Source organism: Danio rerio, chromosome 21 (genome assembly GCF_049306965.1).
Source record: "Danio rerio strain Tuebingen ecotype United States chromosome 21, GRCz12tu, whole genome shotgun sequence".
Lineage (NCBI taxonomy): Eukaryota > Metazoa > Chordata > Actinopteri > Cypriniformes > Danionidae > Danio > Danio rerio.
In genome coordinates, this window is record NC_133196.1 from 4,683,548 (window position 1) to 4,705,766 (window position 22,219).

A 22,219-nucleotide genomic window follows, 5' to 3' on the forward strand; every position below is an offset into this window, starting at 1 on the left:
GGACTAAGCCGAGAAGAAAATGAATGAATAAAATCCTGTTTGGATAAAAATCATGACTTTTCATAAAAATATGACTTTTTTACGAAATATTTTGTACTTTAAAATAATTATGGAAGGAAATTTTTTATTTAAATTCTTTTTTGTTAAAATTGATGTTTACATTTACACAATCATACAAATTTTTCCCGTGTTTTTAAGTATGTCAAGGAGCTGAGTGTGTGTGTGTGTGTGGCGCTGCCTTCACACAGTAACTGATATCAATTGAAGAAGATCTCCCCATTCACTTAATTTTTCTTCTTTCATTTGAATAAATCCAATTTTCATATGTCCAGCCAAACGTGCTCTGATTGGCCCGTTGCCTTCACCGCGCCCCTCTGATTGGACTTCTGTTCCCGTGCAGATTTTTTTCTATTAAGAATGCGCTTGGTGAATGGCCGCGCGTCGCAGCAGCGTCCGGCGAATGTGATTGGTCGAACGCGTAGGGGCGCTTGATTCTGATTGGTCGACGACCGATGCCCGGTGTCCGGGTAAGATGGCGTCGGAAGAGCAGTGCTCGGCACCACCTCGATGGCGGTCGATATCCTTAACCCACGTAGAATATCCGGCAGGTAAGCTCATTTTTTAATCGTCGTTTTCCCAGCAAAGCCGTTTATATCATCGTACGGCATAGAATTCGCGGCGTAGCTTCTGTAGCACATCGCTTAGCTGAATGGACACAACCAGGGTTGGGTTGCCAAATAGTGTGCTCGCTTTACACACTGCATTCTGCGCTCCACAGGGAACGAAACGGTTGCTGCCAAATAGTGTGCTTGCGTAGTGCGCATGCGCGATGGTCATGTACGCTCCCTACTACACCGGGATTTACTTTCTCACTAATATTGACGGGTTATTATTTTACCGTTTACCTAAATTAAAGCTTGAATTGATAGCCATACCAAATATACTAGTATTAAATGCACGTGTGAGCGTCTGATATAAGAACATAAGCCCCAAGTGCTGCTTTAAGTTTGAGCAAAGACTCGTGGCTCTGGTGGGTTAATCCAGTTCATTCCCGGTTGCATCACACCCATTCTGGGTCCTGTCGTTCGTGAGGGTCTCCCTGGGTTTGGAACTATATAAACTGACCCCTAAAAATCTGGAGCATGTCAGAACAAGTCGGAAATATGCTAAGCTTATGGCAAACAAACACAGAATGTGGAAAATAACACGACTATCTTCCGTGTTTTACGCGACTGTCACTTTAGTTTGACGTGCTAACATTAAAATGTCATGCATGGTGTAAAACATGCAAACGGTAATTAATTCTGAATGTGCAGGTTTGCAAATAGGTCAGATACGAAATGTCCCATTTTTGGCTTTTTTTGCAGAAGTAAATGTGATTCATGCATTTGTTTACTTAATAGTTTTTTTAAAATAATGATTGTAGTGTTATATAACACACACACACACACACACATATATATATATATATATATATATATATATWTWTATATATATATATATATATATATATATATATATATATATATATATATATATATATATATATATATATATATATGTAAAATGAGACTACATTGATTTGACGTGATAATATAACAGAATAAATGATCATATTCCACTTATTTATACTTGAAAGTATTAACATCTAGCTGGCGCATTGGTAAAATCTAGTGTGAAATACAGGGGTGAAGTGTAAAGATTAAAATGACAATATTGTGAGCTTTAAGGTGCACCTATTTTACTTCTTTTTAAGATGTAAGATAAGCTTCAGGTGTCTCCAGAATGTGTCTGTAAACTTTCAGCTCAATTCTCATCAGATAATTTATTATAGCCTCCAAAATCTGTCCATTTTGCTGAGTACAGTGTAGCTACTTTTGTAGCCTGTGGCTTTAAATGCAAATGAGTTGCTTTGGATACGCCCACCGATCCCACTTCTCATCATGCCTTACGTCAGATAAACAGCAGTCAGTGACAGAGACAGACTCGGATAAAGCTGAAATACAGCTCATTAGTCAAAAATACCAAGTAAGTTTATTTGATGTATTTGTGGTGGAGTTTATTCAAGCCTTTCTGAAATTATGAGTCTCACACTAATCCTGTTTGCCAGGCCTGGATTGGCTAATCGGGAGCACCGGGAGAATTCTCGGTGGGCCGATCCGTTTTTTGGCCGTGAGGGCCGGTGTTTCTAACCGCTTGCACTCTCAGCAGTTGCACTTTTTTTCATTTATTTATTTATTTGACCATAGCCTCACTCTTTTTGTTCATTATTTTGCCGCAGCCCCGCTCTTTTTATTTATTTTCTCGCAGCCCCGTGAGCAAAATGCAGCCCGCAGGTTAATGATTCCACCCCAAAAAGCGGCACCCTAGTAAATATTAATTAATATTAATGAATATTACACCTGCTCAATGAAAATCAGATGATTCACTACATTAATAAATCTGACATAACTTGATCAGAAATCTAAAAATTGGAGAAAAAGAGTAGACATCAATAGCAGCAGATAACAGTGCGATAATTATTTTTTATCCCAAACACATGACCTTCACAGCGCCATCTTGGTCTAGTGGTTAGCACGTTGCGTTACGACGCCGCCGTTTCGAGTTCGAACCTTACCAGGATTATAATTTTTTTTTTTCATTTTTAGTGTTAAGACATATACTGTTTGGGTTACTTATGTAGGGGTACATATTTTTGTGTGTGTGTGTGTGTGTGTGTGTGTGATGACCGTTACAAAGGACTGGATATCTATAAAGCATTAATGTTCTCATATTTATGAAAGACATTTGAAGTTCTAAAGCAGCTGTGTCCTTGAAAAAGACGTGTTAGTGTCATTAGAAACTGAATTGGAAACAACGTTTTTTTTTAATATAGTCAGTCGTCGACTGAGGTGGGCCAGTCTAAGGCTTGAAACTCCAGAGCTAACAAGGAGTCCCACTCCGGCCCTGCTGTTTGCAGTACACAAACGCATATTAGCATTTACTGACACCAAGCAGCCGTGGTGATTTTTAGCGGTTAATAATTACATATCAATTTTACTGTCTTTATTACTAAAATGCTCCATTTTAAAAGCGTTTTAACCTTATTGAACTTCTAAAAATCACTGAGAGTTGGAACATATATTTTAATCCAGTTATTTTTGCAAAAAATGTTCTGTGTATATGTGTGTACATGTTATTATAGAAATATGGTGCCTGTCAATCAATTTGGTTGGCGGGGAAAACCACATTCCTACATCACGTTGCGGTGGGCCTCAAAATCACTGGGATTTGGATCCTATTTTAACGTCAGGAAATAGAAACCCAAAAAGTCTTTTTATTTATTTATTTTTTTTTTCATCACCCCAATATGACTGTGGACACACTATACCTACAAAGTCCAGTCCAAACAGCCAACAGAAGTTGATTTTCATCATAGGTGTCCTTTAAATTGAATCTTTCAATGGGTCTTCAAATGATTCTTGTTCTAAATATGCTGTAATTTATACGTATCATATAATATATTGTTACACTTTATTACACTTTAGTGGGTGTCTTCTGTTAACCGTGGTGCAGATGTATGACATCTAGCTTGTTTAAACTCCAATCACAATCATATTTTGATGTTTGCGAGTTAAATTGTCATCCTTGTGATTTAACATGTAAATCCACACGATCCTAGTCCTAAAGTTTGCCTAATGCAATGTTGACATTTAATTAACCTTTTGTATGGATTTTATGTGTCATAAACGGTTCTCTACTGGTTGTGAAATGGCCCACTTTCAATGCTTTATGCTCAGGGGATGTTTTTAAATGCAGTCTAAGACTGTTCTCCTGGATTTCTGTGCTATGCATGGATTAATCTTTAGTGGAGTTCATTACAATTCCCCACACTTTCTTTGGCCATTAGATTTGACCTGCAGATTTGAAGCAGTTAAGAATTACAGCGATTTTACTGTCTTTATTACAAGCATGCTCTGTTTTAAAAAAAGTTTTAAACTTATAAAATTAATTCTTGAGGTGCAGCTGGTCACAGAGAGTTCTAACATATGTTTTAATCCCAGTGTCTTTGCAAAAAATGTTCTGTGGACATGTGTATACATAATATTATGGAGACACTCCGCACTCCTACATCATGTTGCGTTGGGCCTCAAAATTACTGTGATTTAGATCCTGTTTTAACGTCAGTAAATAAAAAAAAAAGAGACTTGTTGTGTATCTATCACACCAATATGACTGCGGACACACTATACCTACACACAGTTCTGTCCAAACCGCTTACAAAAGCTGAACTTTCTCATTTTTTTGGGTAAACTGAAATGACTCTACAATTGTACCTGGTCAACTATAATTCGAACTCCACATTGCATATTCTGCGATGTGAATATTGCGCATCCACACATTACGATATTGATGCTAAAACGATATATTGTGCAGCCCTAATGGCAAGGTTGACATGTGCATGGATTTGCTCAGAAGCGTAATAAGATTAGTTTAAAAAATAAACAACTTTTACGTTTTTGTTTAATAAACGCACTCCGCAAATTACCTTGAACACGGTCTTGACCACAAGTGTTTTATCATATAATGTGAGCTGGTGCTTAAATAAAATCTTCCCTTTTTTTTGCTGTCCAGGCGATCTGACGGGGCAGGTATTGGCCTACATGAGCCTGCTGCCCATCGCGATCCTTGTCGGATTCGTCACTCTGATCGTCTTTAAGCGAGAACTACATACGGTAAGTCAATGACATCATAAACCAGTATGGTAGAGTGGAGGAACTATAACGTTGATTTGTATGCAAAACCCGGAGGCGAGTTAGCATTTTAGCAGTTCCGGTTCCCTCATCCCAAAGTCAATACGTTTTTTTTAATGGGATTTCAGTAAAATCACTTAAATAAGGTTTGTGGTTAACACAAACTCAAGATACTTTTTTAAAATTAAAAAAAAAATTTTTTTTATTGGTTTTAATGAACATACAAACGTAAACAAAAAAGGGCAAAGACAATTGTATCAGTAGACAAGTTTAGCAGCAAAAGGCAAAGAGAAAAAAAAATCAATAATTAAATAAATAAATAAAAAAAAAATAATAAAGAAGTAAACCTACAAACAAAAAACATAATACACAAAGTTATGCCGTGGTTAAGGTCACACATATTGTGAAAATACATCAGATGTCAGAGGATCATTAGAGGCATCCATATTTTTTGAAAGGCATCCCCTTTGTTTTTTAAGTAGTATGTATATTGTTCCAAGAGCATTGTTACATTCAAGAGTTTTATGAACAGTTCAAATGTTGGAGGTCTTTGTTGGTTCCAGTTGTGCAAAATGCATTTTTTTTTGCTAGATAGGAGATGATGCCGAGTCTCTTTATAGAAATAGGATCAAGTGTCTTGAAGTTCTGTACCAAAGAGGTATAGTGTTGGTGTGTTGTCCAATGGAACATGCAAAGCTTTCGCTGTAAAGTCCTGTACTGCTTTCCAGAAAAACTTTTAGCTTTTTGCATTCCCAAAAAACGTGCATGATTGATCCTGAATAGGTTTTACATCTGTGACACATGGATGATACATTAGGGTACATTTTGCTCAAACGAAGTGGGGTCAGATATGTCCTATGTATAAATTTATAATTTTGTTCAATTATTCTGTTATTGGAAAGGGGAATGAGAGTATTCTGGCATATAGCCTGCCACTGATCGTCATTAAAATTATATCCCAAATCTCTTTGCCACACGTTTTTAAGTGATCCCAGTGAAGAGTTGTAATATTCTAGTAGTGCAGAATATATCTCCGAGATTAACTCAAGATACGTTCATGTTTATTTACGTAATAAACGTAAAAATAACACAAAAATATTTTAAGGGAAAAGTGTCTTTTGGAGAAGTTTTACAATCTCATTGATACAGTTAAAAGATCTAATATGACTTTGAATATATGACTTTATATAATGAATATGACTTAAGTTTTTTTGTACGATGCATGATTAATAAAGTAAGATAGATATTTGAAGCTGATAATACATGCTACCCCTCGAAGTTAACTACTACTCTATTGAACAATGTAGAAAAAGGCGAAGCAGCTTCAAATGTCTATTAGAGAAAACTGCTGCCTTAATTTTTAGTTTGTTTATTTCATTAGTTTTATATTTAATTTCTTTATTAGAGTGGTACTTCATTCCGATTGACATTTGAAGCTGACAAAATGTGCTAATCCTGTTTTTTTAGATGAAATATGACAGATTGGGCGACCGGTTGCATATTCTGAGGAGGTAGTACAGATCGTCAGAATAACAAATGAAACTAACCATATTGATTTTGTTAGCTCATATTGCTAGTTTTGTGGTGATCTGTTCATCTGTGGATGTTATTTAAAAAAAAAAAGTTTGTCCTTTAATCTAAAATTGAAATTTGAAAATGCACTTCCTGTTTGTTTTCAGTTAAATTCTCAGATTAGGTCTGTCTGAGGTATTGGGCGGGGCTAACATACTTAATCACGCCCCCTCCTGCTGTCAGCTCTGACAACAAACAGAAATGATGATGAGGAGGAGGAGGCTGTAATAACTCTCCCCAAAGCCTTTCCCCATCTTTCTGAATGAAATGCCTATTTTACTACATCCAATCAGCTTGCAGTAAAAAAACACGCCCATAGTCTCATTTAATATTTAGTTTCTTTAGGAACTGTCTTAATATATGGAAAAAACAAACAGTCATAGATTCTGTTTCATGTGGCATTAAAACATGAATAATTCAAATAAGCTGTGCCGAATTGTCACACTCAGTGGAAATGAGCCAGATTACACTTTTCATCTTTTTGTCTTTGATCTTCTTCTCAGATCTCATTTTTCGGGGGTCTGATCATGAACGAGGGCTTAAACTGGCTGCTCAAACACATCCTACAGGAGCCTCGGCCGTGCGGAGGTGAGTTCACCTTAAGTCCTGCTCTTTTTTTATTGAATATAACAAGTTATAAGCTGTCTAAATAACTAACATTAGTAATGCCCCATTCACACGGGGCTTCAGTATCAACACTTGACAAAGGGCGTGTCTGAAGGTGGGGCTGACGGGATCGTCATAGCAGCGTCAGCCAATGAAGTTAGTCAGCAATAGGCCACCGTCTGAGCTGGTGTATTTGCATACAGCGATCTGATTGGCTAACGCTTCCGTCAGCGCTTAAAGTTGAGCAAGTCCCAACTTTTGCAGCGGGCAACGCCTCTGAAGCGGTGCCAACGTATCCACAATGCAGTTCGGCGACGCCTGACGTCACCCATTCAAAGTGAATGGTAAGCGTTGATGCTGACGCCCTGTGTGAATGTGGCGTAAATCTCCAGCTGCTCGTTTATGCAAATTTCTAATCATGGCAGCAACTCGATGCATTTAGGAATCTCCACATCGTCAAGACAATCTACATCAGTTCAAACCGAGCATCAGAATGGGGAAGAAAGGTGATTTAAGTGATTTTGAATGTGGCATGGTTGCTGGTGCCAGATGGGCTGATCTGAGTAATTCAGAAACTGGTGATCTGCTTGGATTTTCACGCACAACCATCTCTAGCGTTTACAAAGAACGGTCTGAAAAAGAGAAAATATCCAGTGAGCGGCAGTTCTGTGGGCGCTAACGCCTTGTTGATGTCGTAGGTCAGAGGAGAATGGCCAGACTGGTTCCAGCTCAAAGAAAGGCAACAGTAACTCAAATAAGCACTCGTTACAACCGAGGTCTGCAGAAGAGCAACTCTGAACACACAACACGTCCAACCTTGAGGCGGATGGGCTATAGCCGCAGAAGACCACACCGGGTGCCACTCCTGTCAGCTAAAAACAGGAAATTGAGGCTACAATTCACACAGGCTCACCAAAACTGGACAATAGAAGATTAGAAAAACGTTGCCTGGACTGATGAGGCTCGATTTCTGCTGCAACATTTGGATGGTCGGGTCAAAATTTTGTGTCAACAGCATGAAAGCATGGATCCATCCTGCCATCAACGCTTCAGGCTGGTGGTGGTGGTGTAATGGTATGGGGGAAATTTTCTTGGTACACTTTGGGCCTTTTAGCACCAATTGAGCATCAATTGTCAACACCACAGCCTACCCGAGTATTGCTACTGACCATGTTCATCCCTTTATGACCACAGTGTCTATCTTCTGATGGCTACTTCCAGCAAGATAACGCTCCGTCATAAAGCGCGAATCATCTCAGATTGGTTTCTTCATGTGACAATGAGTTCACTGTACTCAAATGGCCTCCGCAGTCACCAGATCTCAATCCAATAGAGTACCTTTGCGATGTGGTGGAAGAGGAGATTCGCCTCATGGATGTGCAGCCTACAAATCTGCAGCTACTGTGTGATGCTATCATGTCTATATGGAGCAAAATCTCTGAGGAATATTTCCAGTAGCTTGTTGAATTTATGCCACGAAGGATCAAAGCAGTTTGGAAGGCAAAAGCGAGTCCAACCTGATTAAGTAAAGTGTACTGAATAAAGTGGCCGGTAAGTGAACATTGCACACAATCTACTACTGCTTTTTCTGCCAGAAAACGTGATGCAAAAACAGGATAAACTGCTTTATTGATTTACATGTCCACCAGACGGTCTGAGTAGGAGGTTCTTGAAAAGGGTATTTTGCAAAACTGGACCAGACTTCATGCCAGTAGACACAATTCTGCTAAACAAGACCGCGTTTAGAGACACAATACACTGCTCATGGACTAATCCTGGATTTTACCTGTGACCTTTTAGTTTCCAGCCTAGATCTTCAGCTCAGTCAAATCTGCCACTTGCATTGAACTTGGCTATATTTTAGATGTCTTATAACAAAAACAGGATGTCTGTGGGGTTCACTGCCTTTCTACACCTCCCTTTCTTCATGTGTTCAATACTCTTTCCCCCCTCCTTTCATTTTATTACATGTAACTTAATTATTAAACTACTTCGATTTGTTTTCTTTGCATATATTGATTTATTTGGTTGTTACCAACATCCAGTGTAAATATTAAATCAACACCACCTTTAGAAATATGCTCAGAAAAATGGTGATGTGTTCAATACTTGGTTTACTCACTAAATGTTACCATTTTATTTTTGAATAAGAGTAATTTATTTATATTGTTATAATTTTTGTTTATATTTTGCATGTTGCTGCTTAACTAGTACTAGTAGCTTGTGTGCATGTGTAATGTTTTACTGAATTGTGTGTTGTGTCTCTTTAACAGGTCACAGTTCAGTCACGACAGAGTACGGGATGCCCTCCAGTCACTCGCAGTTCATCTGGTTTTTTGTTGTATACTTTTTTCTTTTTCTTTATTTAAGGTAAGCCGTTTTTATTTTTATTTAAATGCTTTTACTACAAACGAACGTAGACAAGATAAAGATTATTGTGTTTTTATTACTGTTTTAAAAATTAACCAGAAGTTGTGTAATTATTCATATATAGGTAATGTCAAAAGTGTTAGCCCCCTGTGAAATCTATAGTCTTTTTCAAATATTTCTGAAGTGATGTTTAACAGAGCAAGGACATTTAATGAGTATTTCCTATTAAAAAAAAAATTTCTTTTGGTGAAAGCCTTATGGTCAATAATATTAGCCCATCTTAAGAAACATCCATACACACTCATTCACACTCGTACACTACAGACAATTTAGCTCACCTAATTACACTATAGCGCATATGTTTGGACTGTGGGGGAAACCGAAGCACCCGGAGGAAACCCACGCCAACACGGGGAGAACATGCAAACTCCACACAGAAATGCCAACTGACTCAGTTGAGGCTCGAACCAGTGACCTTACTGTGAGGTGATCGTGCTACCCACTGCGCCAGTGTGTCAAGTGTTCTTTTTTTGTCTAGTTAACCTTTAAATTGTGCTTTGCGCTGAATACTAGCAATAATGTAAAATAATATTACGTATTGTAATCTTGGAAAAGACAACAGAAATTTGTTGTTAGAAATAACACATTTAACCTATCATACTTAAAAATGTATTAAAGGTGCAGTATGTAAGTTTGACACCCAGTGGTTGAACTAGGTATTACATCAAAACTAACACAAGCACAGGTTGCCAGATTGAGGTTACTAACAGGAGTGAGTTAGGATCGAGCCTAAAGGCTGATTTATACCACATTCTAAATGAAAGCAACGACACACAATAGAAGGAATATTTTCCATATTAAAAGGAGCTTTTGTTCTAACCAACACCTGAAATGGATATATTAGAAACAGTTTCTATTTCTCACAGATGAACAACAGAAAACTGACAATGATCAACTCAGGTACACCTCATGTGCTTTATTCAGTGTTAAATGCTAATGTGAGTTTGAACGCCAGTTTACATCACAATTTTTGCCATACTACTGAAAGCAGCAGCAGATAGTTCACCTCAGATCCTGAAAATAAAATAAAACATTTGAAATTTAACATTACGACTGTGACTGGGTGCAAACCAACGCATATCAGTGATTCATCATCTACATTTATTAATCTTAAAGATGTTTAATATTTATTAATTACAATATAAGCCTTACCATTTCATTGGAGTGCAGTGAGTGCACTATTCTGTGCTTCTGAATTCATTCATTCATTGTTTGTCGGCTTAGTCCCTTTATTAATCAGGGTCGCCACAGCGGAATGAACCGCCAGCTTATCCAGCATTTTTATTTTTATGCATTTTTATGCTGCGGATGCCCTTCCAGCCGCAACCTATCTCTGGGAAACGCAGGGAGAACATGCAAACTCCACACAGAAACGTCAACCGAGCTGAGGTTTGAACCAGCGACCGTCTTGCTGTGAGGCGACAGCACTACCTACTGCGCCACTGCTTCGCCTTGCTTCTGAATTGCTGCATTTAAATTTCTATCGTGTTTAGTCTGATGCAAGCAGCCAAATTGCTTATCACTGCAAATCTCGTCGCGTTGTGTGTTGTTAGGGCATGGGGTTACAATGTAGCCTGCTCATCTAATGTTTACGTTCGTAATATATATTTATACTATTTGCTAATTAATTTTAATGTGGAACTCTGAATCTGCGTCTCATTTCAGAGTCTGCTACTCTCCACTGGAGGATGCATTTCAGTCACGGGTGCATGATTTGAGAGCCTTCATGACTGAATAAATAAATGAATGAATGAATGAAATATTATTGGCTAAACTGGCATTGGGTGGGTTAAATGACTAAAACAAAGCCAGATTTTCTGGCACGTAACGCACATGTTCAAAGCAGAATATCTGACTTCATTATTGTTTTTCAGATAAACAAGAATGTTCACTTAGCATGTTTCCTAAATATCTGCAAACAAATTATGCTGTTTTTATGCTTTAGAAGAGTCAAAAACTTGCATACAACACAACAATTAATCTTCTCTTTGAATTATTTTCTTAATAATTAAAACTTCACGAAGGTTAACAGCTTTGACTAAATTATTACATATGTTTTTTATTGATTTGAAAGAAGCCTTATAACGTCTGCATTTAACAAAATGTATTGTGAAAGCAGTAGTGCTGTAAAACATTGCAGTTTAAAATAGCTGTTTTCTAAATTAAGATTTAAAAATGTAATTTAGCTTAATTTAAGCATCATTACTACAGTCTTTAGTCTACAATGATCTTTCATGCTGCGTTCACACCAGACGCTGAACGCGCGTCAAGCGCGAGTGATTTACATGTTAAGTCAATGCAAACGCGCGAATAGACATCCTGCGGCGCAATACGCGTGAATGGCGCGGAGCGAATGACGCGAATGGCGCGGTGCGAATAGCGCGATACGCGCAAGGCGAATTGAGCGTTTGCGCGTTTGATTCGCTTAACGAGCGCTTCGCGCGAATCTCTTAGAGTTCGAAAATCTGAACTTCAGCGGACATTCGCGCTACATTAACCAATCAGAAGCTTGCTCTTGTGGGGGTGTGATTGTGACGTAGAACCTGTTGATGGTGTCCCGGGGGAAATCCTCCAGGCAACACCGACAGCAAGTCATCAAACTGGGCTTGGCTCAGTCAGAGGCACCGCTGAAAGTCTCCGTCATCCAGGTTCAGTTTCTGGAGGAGTTTATGAGCTCACAGAGCTGGATGCTCCTCTGAAAGGATGCAGTGGACTCATACAGGACCCTAAACGTATCGACACTGTTTTTCAGTCTCCATAAAGCACATTAACACTGTTATTTTCTTAATAAAATGCATGTTAGCCATTTAGCTATGAAGCTAGAGTCACCGGGCAGACAGAAGCCCTGCCCATCACTCGAATCCGCGTCTGTTCTGAAGTGAATTTGACACGCGAATGAAGCGGGGGTTGACGCGCGAATGAAGCGAGTAAACTCAAATGTTCACGTGGCTGTATACCGCGTCTGGTGTGAACACAGCATCAGAAATCTTTAAAATATCCTGATTTAATTATGTTTTGTATGTTAATAATGTGTCTAATTTGACTTGCCTTTTTCCCAGAATGCATCAGACGAACAATGCTCGGTGTGTTGAATTGTTATGGCGGCATATATTGTCCATCATGCTACTGGCCGTGGCGTTGTCTGTTTCATACAGCAGGTAATGTTTGTGTTTTGTTCAAATCAGCAGGGAATATCTTTCCTTCTCAGTTACAACACGCGTTCAAGTGAAATAGCTTTTTGAATGAGGATAAATCATGTGGGATTTGTTTTTATCCATTGTGAGTTTCCTATTGGTGAATGTCCTGTAAGTGACAGATTGATCCCGCCCTCAAACCACTAAGCACCAATGAGAAAAAGAAAATGGAAAAATGGGTGGGAGTTACATTTACATCAGTGGTCACCAACTTTTTTTTTATCACCGCGGACCGGAGCCAACGTTTGACAATTTTACCATGGCCCGAGGGAGGGGGGGTGGATGTATGTAGATTGCTAGGCAACCATCAACAGTTCTTTCAGAGGATGACAAGCTGACAAATCAAAACATTGCTGCATTTATTTATGGAGAAAGTTATAAAGCACTGCAGTGTTTGGGTGTTCTGCACTTTCAACTAGGTTCGCCTGGAAAGTGTGAGCACATTGTGCCGCTTGCTTAACAAACTTGCATGCAGAAAAGATGCAATATTTGAACATCCCCTAAGGCCGCCATCATTTGCGATCTCAAGCAGTTGGTCTTCTTGCACAGACATGCTGGATTCACCTGATTTGTTGACAAATGGGTTGCGGATCCATTCCTTGTCAGTTTGTGGGTCCTTCATTGAGCCTTTTCCCTCTTTAGCACAGAAACTTTCAAAAGAGCGTACTCACACTATGCTATCAGAACCGTGCCCAGGTGCGTTTCCCAGATCGTTTGAGAAGTGTGAGTGCGTTGAATCGGCCTCAGGCACAATTCACTTGGCCGGCCCTGGCCCGGTTGGAAGAGGTGTGCCAGAGCGTGGTTCACTTAGCTTTGGCGCGGTACGCGGTACGCTAACTGAGCCCGAAACTGAAGACGAGACGTGACTTTTAAGGGACTGTTTGATATGGATTTGTTAATCATTCTTACTGTTTAATGAATGCAAACTGTCGTAGATTATTAAAAACACAAACCCCTCACTGCACGACAGCTGCACCTTCAGCAGACCTCCTAATTCCTGCAGCACGAGGACTTTATGATTGTTTATGAGCACCAGAAGTGGCTGATCTGTTCGGCAAAATATTTGACTGTGTGTCACCGCATATCAAACAACTAAAGCGATATAACTAAAGAAATCTCCACTGTGCTGAATGAAAGCTCTTACTGAACAGCGCCTCATCTATGACGTAAGCATTAGACCCGAATATAATGTGAGTGCAGGCCGTCGGGGGAGACGGGAGGGGGGACAAGCGTGCTTCAGCCCGGTTCAAGGCAACTGTACATAGTGTGAGTACGGCCTTACTCATTTTGCTGCTTGTGGGTTAAATTTTGGCGCTCAAGTGACCGAGATGTAGGCAAGAGAATACGGTCATTTTTCAATATGAAAGGATTTTCAAAGAAAAAGATCGTTCAGACTCGAATAATAAATAAAAACAGAAATAATTAATGATTTCTTGTGCGGCCCGGTACCAATTGATTCACAGACCGGTACCTGGGGACCACTGATTTACACCGATTAAATTTTCACTGCGTTTTGTAGAATTTCATGTCTACACCACAGTCTTTTCAAAACGATCCTTTTCACATATCACAGATCCATTACAATTATGAATTTTGTCTTTTCCAATATTTCCCAAAAGATGTTTAACAGAGCAAGGAAATTTTTACAGTATTTTCTATATTTTTTCTTTTTCGAGAAAATTTTTTATTTTGGCTAGAATAAAGGCAGTTTTTGATTTTTATGAAACCATTTTAAGGTCAAAATAATTAGCCCCCTTAAGCAATATTTGTTTTCGATAGTCTACAGCTGTGGTTCTTAAAGTGGGGGTCGGGACCCCCCCGAGGGGTCGCGGGACAATGAAGGGGGGTGGCCTGGTGATTTAAAAAATCTATTTATTTTAATAAACCATAAGAATTACCATATTTTATCTAAAACCTAGTGAAGAGAAAAAATAATTGTTTATAGTTACTATATACTATATATTTACTATAGTAGCTTATAGTTACTAGTTCTATTGATAGCGACCCCTGGGGTAATTGCATTTTATTAAAGACACAGCAATATCGTCAGATGCAGCAGATTGATTTTATAACACCAAGTTAAACTTTCTGGCCCATTTACAGCACTGACATGCATAGCACTTTTTTTTTAACAAAGAATAGACTTGGGTCTATTGGTGTGTGCGCCATTGCATGCAAGGTTTCTGTATTTATAACCACCACAGAAGATTTTGGGGGTCGCGAGTCAATGGCATTGTCATTTTGGGGGTCGCGGGCTGAAAAGTTTGGGAACCACTGGTCTACAGAACAAAACATCGTTATACAATAACTTGCCTAATTGCTCTAACCTACCTAGTTAACCTAATTAACCTATTTAAGCCTTTAAGTGTCACTTTAAGCTGTATAGAAGTGTCTTGAAAAATATCTAGTCAAATATTATTTACTGTCATCATGGCAAAGATAAAATAAATCAGTTATTAGAGATGAGTTATTAAAACTATTATGTTTAGAAATGTTGAAAAAAATCTTTTTAAAGACCATTTTTAGAGATGTAAACAAAAACGATGGTCCAAACGTGTTTCCTGTTGTGCATTTTTAATTTTTATAGCCTCCGAGAATCCAGAAAGAGCTGCACATTTTGATAAATAATGCCATGATAGCTGTTTTAACATTAAGTTGTGATTGAATTGCCTCTTGTTACAGTTATGAAATAGTTTGATAACAAGCAGGACATTTTTAAGGACCTACAACATGACCACATTGAAATGGTCTATTAATATACAGGAGGTCTAATAATTCAGCAGGGCTAATAATTTTGACTTGTACTATATTTTTTTTTTCTGTCAGTATCACACACCTCTAACACAGGAACTATATTCTATTATTGATGCTTATTGTGTTTGTACCATAAAATAAATGCTGTGTTTGTTGTTGTGTGTGTGTGTGTGTGTGTGTGTGTGTTTATAGAGTTTACCTCCTGTACCACACCTGGAGTCAGGTGATTTATGGGGGCGTGGCTGGGCTCGTGATGGGCGTGGTTTGGTTTTTTATCACCCAGGAGGTGCTAACGCCACTCTTTCCCAAGATAGCAGCCTGGTAAATTACACACACACACACACACACACACACACACACACACACACACACACACACACGGACGTTCATAAACATGAATAATAAAGCAATTTACAGCAAATCAAAGGCACATTTTCACTGACTTTCTTTTTGTGTTCTCAGGCCGATCTCAGAGTTTTTCTTGGTGAGAGATACAAGTCTCATTCCCAACATCCTGTGGTTTGAATATACAGTAACCAGATCAGAAGCCAGGTAAACTCACTGACGCAATCACACTTTAGGTTTTTGAGAATGGTTACACAAAATAGGAAATATTTAATAGTTGACAGGAGGTGTTGTTTGTGTGAATAAATTAAATGTTCTGCCATATGCAAATGTTATAATTTTGAATGATGCTTTTGATTAATTTGGAATGTCTAAAAATTAATTAGATTTTAATAAAATTGTATAATAATAATAATAATTATTATTATTATTATTTTTAGCTAATTTGGGATGTCTAAAATCGTTGTTATAGCAGTATATTAATTTTATTTATTAAATTAGTAAAGTAACAAAATACAGAAAAAATAATAATAAAAAAATAAAGTGTATTTTATCTGAGGTTTGCAATCTAATCAGTAGTCTTTTATTTAAATGAATCATATATGTAAAAGAAAAAAATGGGCTGCACTTTTGATTATGTAGCTTAACTGAATAGGCTAGTTTTGGACTTTATAGGTAGGCCCACACGGAAACTGTGCACGCAGAATTTCACAGATTTTTAGCCCATCATTATTCTAATTATTTACTTGAGTAAATATGTGTAAATCTATATTTATTCAGTTTTTAAATTAATGACAGTAATATTATTGACTAATATGAAATTGTTCATCTGATTTATGTACAATGCAGTGTGTACAGTAATATTTTCTGTCTTTTAGTAGAGATATTATATGAGAGACTTGCTTTGTTTACCAATAGAGTGAATCTAATTGGATTTGCATTTTAAACATTAAATAAAAGTTGAAAGGATATTATTTTTATTTCACATATTATAGTTTTGGTTATGATACTCCCAAAATAATTCAGCTGAAATCCGCAGATTTTTACCAAAATTCTCCTCAGAAATGGCAAGAAATGTCCGCAGATTCCGTCTGGCGCTACTTATAGGGCTGTAGTAAATAGTTAACGCTTCATAATGTTTTTGTGAATTACCTTTCTTAAAAGATACTAATACTTGAAAATATTAATATGACTCCTTTAGATGTAAATAAGGTAAATGTGTACCTTTTTGATGGTTTTTACTTTAGTGACAACTTTAACACTTTATTTAGAGTTTATTATATCAAAGGTCCAAATAATGTCACTTTATTTAAAGGGAAAGTAAATAGTGTCATCTCTATAAAATGTGGCATCATTAACTTTGCTTTAAAAATGTGACATTACTTACTTGTTTAAAACATGATATTACTTCTCTTTAAAATGTGACATTATTTTAAAATGAAGTAAATGATATCTTATTTTTAAAGAAGTTATTAAAATCACGTTTTTAAAGGGAAGTAAATACCACATTAATAGTTATTTTTAACTAATGACATATTTATTAATGGAAAATTAATAATGTAATTTTTTTAATAATTACATTTGTAAATAAACAAAACATTTTAACCCTCTGGGGTCGAAGACCACGTATATGCGTTTTGACCTGTGGTGTTGTCAAACTGCTGAAATAAACTTAAATTACACTTTCAGTTTTGATCGTGCAGATGAGATCAATACATCAATCGAATCTGTTATGTGTCTACTTTTTGTTGTGTACACTCACAACAACAACAAACGTGTGTGCTTTTGCAAAATAAGGAAAACAAACAGTGTAGGCATTCTGTCTTTTCTCTCTCCGTGAACTGCTTTTAGAAACGCGTCAGTAAAATGCGCTGAAACTCCGCCAATACAAAACAGATGTCTCACACAGATGAGACATGTATTTCTAGAAAGCTTAAAGTGTCTACTTTTAAACGCAGCTATGCATGTTGAAAACAAACATAGCTTGATAAAGTAATCAGTATGAAACCAACGCTATGTCTAGTTTCTCAGTCTGATCTCATTAGTTTTAATGAGACCACGTCCACGAGGCTTTGTTATTACAAGCGTCTGAAGATGCGAGCAGACTGTGGTCAGAAAAACTCATCACTAAAATGTAGGGGTGTAACGATTTATCGTTGTACGATTTATTGCGATGCAAAAATGTCACAATATGCATCGTGGCGTTATGACGATTTGATTACGATATGACGTCGTTTATTAGTTGAGCTGTTTGCACGTGAGCTACGTTCCACCTGCTGTCGCACGTGAGTTCAGATTGCAGCAGCAGTAATGTTAGCAGACCAAGATGAGTGGAGTTGAAATAGAGGATGGCCCATCCTCTTAAAATCAGACGTCTGGCAACATTTCGGTTGTACAGTCATTGCTTTAAACTCGTCCGCTTTTTGACAAGCATACTGGGTCAAACATAGCCGAAGTTTTAAAGTCTTCACAGTGATTTACATACTTAGCACAGTGACAAGGATACCTCCTAATGGTGTTGAAAGAGTCACATACTGTATTTATAAGGTACAATTCACCCTAAAATATCATTCTGTCTTCATATAATGATGTATTTGCGACCACAAAATCACACATGACGTGAGCTGACCGTGAGCTGTTACTACAGAGGGCAGACTAAGATAGACGCGCGCGCTGCAGGTTGTGACTAACAGGTAATAAAGTAGTAAACAACATTCAGTTTGTGGAACAGAGTGATCGTTCAGGAGCTGCGTGGGAAGTATGAACAGCAGTGGAAATGAAACCGAAAGCGTGCACATTATTTAAACAATCATATCGCATTTTAGAGTTATGATTACGACGAACAAGAACTCTTGAGTACAGAGGTACACAAAAATGCACGTCAACATGATATACTTGATAGCGCCGAAATCAGCAACGCCGAAGAAATAGTAAACCTGCCTAAACTGCTGAAAAGAGTCACGACTGTGCTGTGTAATGAAAAGACGGCCACCCTGTCACTCATCATGCCCAACATGAAGACAGCCATCCATAAAAACCTCTCAGACAGACACACATTAGTTCAGGATTATTTTAAAGAACTGCTGATTACCTGGAAATGTAGACTTTTTTTTTTTTTTTTTTTTTGCACACACAAAAAACGCAAGTGACCAAGCAAAGCCTTAAGCTCTTATTGTTAAATTCAATTGAATTGAATCATTTCAATAATATTTTATAAGAAGTTTTTAAATTGTTTTATTTTCCAGAGACAGTCCCGTTTAATTTATTTTCTTAAAGAAGGTTCAGTTTAACAAGTTGAAACAAAAGAAATACATAAAAAATAGTTTACTTGGTAATTTAAATTTTTTTATTAAAATTTGCATTTCAGTTTAATTTTCTATTTTTATTCCAAATATCGTGATACATATCAAATCGTGAACATTATATCGGGATACACATTGTATTGTGAGCTGAGTGTATCGTTACACCCCTACTAAAATGAAAGGAAACTCGGCAAATAGTCAACAAAGATGATGATTTATGATATCTATATAAAGCTTGATATGTCTACTTTTGCATTAACCAATTCAAGTCGAAAACAAATGATCTCTTTTTATGTAATCCATATAAAAGTAAGGACTCCTATATCGCCTCATTACAGCAGCGTGGTCCCGCCTCTCAGTAAGCACTGTGCATATGTAAATCCAGATGTGAAAACAACGGAGGTAAAGGACCAGTGGCAAAGAGAGCTAAAGTAGACAAGAAGTGCTCCGAGTTTGCTCAGTAATGCGAGTAATTTGGTCTGTGTCATGCCGACAAACTATTAGATGAAGATGTAGTCTTCAACTTCACAAAAATGTATAAAATAACAACACAAATGTCAGTGCATGTCAACACTTCTCCAGAGCCCCAAAACACCCTCAGACCCCAGAGAGTTAAACATTTTAGAAGCAAGGTTGATAATGTGACTTTCAAATAATGTCATGTTTTATAGAAAGAAAGGAAAGAAGATAATATAATATTTTAAAGGAAATTTAATGATGTCACATTTTTAAAATAAAATAAATGACATAATATTTTTAAAGATATGTCACAAAAAATGTCACATTTTTAAAGAAAAGTAAATATCACATATTAAAGGAGAGTTAATAGTCATTTTTAGGCAAAGTTTTTTATACAAAGTTAATAATGTCACATTTTAAAGTAAATATATATAAATTAGATATAATATTTTAAAGAAAATATTAATGTCACATTCAAATATTATAGCATTTTAAAGCAAAGTAAATAATATCATATTTTTAAAGAAAAGTTAAATCATTTTTAAATAATGATACATTCTTTTAAAAACAAATTGTAATATTTTTTGAATAATGACATTTGTTAATAATGTCACATTTTAAAGTAAAACAAATTGTATAAAAATTTTTAAGAATTAATAATGTCAAAATTTAAAATATCACATTTTAAAGAAGAGTGTCATTTTTAAATAATGACATATTTTTAGAGGAAAATTACTGTAATATTTTAAATAATGACATTTGTAAATAATGTCACATTTTTAAAGCATGTCTAATAATGTCACGTTTTAAAGGAACATTAATAGTCATTTTAAATGACATATTTTTTTTATAAGGAAAATTAATAATTAAATATTTTTTTAATAATGACAATTTTAAATGTCACATTTTGAAAGAAGTTAACATGGTAATATTTTTAAAGGAAATTAATTTTTTTTTTAATTTTATCAAAAACATTATATATATATTTTTAAATAAAAGTAATAGTCACATTTTAAAAGGAAATAAAATAATAGCATATTTTTAAAGGATTGTTAATGATTTCACATTCAATAATGTCAAGTTTTTAAAGCAAAGTTCCACTTGTATTATTCCACAAATACATTTACCATTTTGTTACTTTGTTAAATTTAAAGTCACTAAATTACTCCTTCAGCGCTTCTTATTTATGAAAAGTGTCTCTAAACCTTTAACTTGCATTTTTCTTGTTTTTTTTTCTCACACAGAAACAGACAACGAAAGCTGGGAACGAAGCTTCAGTGATTTTTCTGCAAAAACAAAACAATGAAAACTGACACAAACACACACACACACAAAGCGCACACACACACACACACACACACACACTCTCAAACACACTGGAGTTTCCTCGTCTGGACTGTTCTGGTTGGTGTGAATTGCAGAACAGTGTACATGTGGACCAAAGGAGCAAATTTATATCGCAAGACGTGAGCATTTTCACACGACCCAACCGTTCGCACGACAACATGGCCTTCTCCTTCCTCCCCCGCGCTCCTAATGCATGCGGAGAGAAAAAAAAACAAAACTATTTAATGACAAATGTAATATATATTTTATTCATTAACACTCACAGGGAAGACCGCTGTGAAATGGGAGGACAGAATATTTTAGGAGGAGACAAACTTAACAGCATGGCATTACTTTTATTTAAACCACACGTTAAAGCAGCGGGAATTTAGTCTGGCTAGTGAAATCAGGAGAAAGGAGGAGGAGGGGAAGGAAAACAGAAACAAATGCAGCATTGATGGTAGACGATGGGGTGGGGGGGACTGATTTTGCTCATTTGTACATCTTCCAGAGAAATAAATCTACCAGGTGAATGACACCATGTGTCTGTTAAACATTTCACCACAAAATAATGAATAAATGGCTTTTATTTTTAGCGCTGGACGACGATTAATCACATAGAAGAAAAAAAAAAGTTTGTTTTTATGTAATATTTATGTTTGTGTGTGGTATATATATTTATTATGTATATGTAATACACACTCAAACATAAAACAAAACTGTACAAAATTAAAATATTTACATAGATATTTAAATTAGTGCTGTCAAAAGATTTGCAATCATATTTACAAAATATATCGTGTGTATTGTGTATATATTTTTTGTATATAAATACATGCATGACTATATTGTGTAAAATGTCTGTATATATATATATATATATATATATATATATATATATATATATATATATATATATATATATATATACTGTATATATACAGACACACACATGATATATAAATGTACATCATTTCTTTTGTATATTGTCGTATTTTATGTACAGTATGTTTTTGTATTTATTCATAAATACATATACACAGTACACACTTATGTAAATACAAACTTTCATCTTGTATGAGATTAATCTTTTGACAGCACTAATTTAAATGTATATGCAAATTGTATCATATAAATATTTCTAAATATGAAACAAAAATTCCTACTATGTTTACATGCATGTGTGTATTTATATAAGCGTAATAAATATATACAGTACACACACACATATATTATGTAAATACAACCCTTTATTTTCATATTTTCAATGTGATTAATCTTTTTGCCCAGCACTATTTATTTAGCTTTCAGCTCATTTATTAACATATCCAGATGTTTTATCAACACTGTAATAGTTTATTTTTTTAAATGGCATTTCAACTTTTTTTTTTCATCTTGTCATGAAAATAATAAAACTGAAAGTCCTAAACTAGGCTTGATTGGTCACACTTTACTATAAGCTTCCATTAGTTAATGTATTTACTAACACAAACTAAGA

At 36.2% G+C, this 22,219-nt stretch overlaps 1 protein-coding gene across 1 annotated transcript; it reads left to right on the plus strand.

The window, feature by feature from the left end:
• The first annotated feature begins 519 nt into the window (after positions 1-519).
• dolpp1 (dolichyldiphosphatase 1) lies at positions 520-21,290 on the plus strand. Its single transcript, NM_001007061.1, is given in 8 exon segments — positions 520-608; positions 4,615-4,715; positions 6,809-6,893; positions 9,185-9,281; positions 12,401-12,499; positions 15,482-15,610; positions 15,752-15,841; positions 20,640-21,290. Coding segments are annotated over 8 exon segments (714 nt in total). The 5' UTR covers positions 520-532; the 3' UTR covers positions 20,677-21,290.
• Positions 21,291-22,219: the final 929 nt, after the last annotated feature.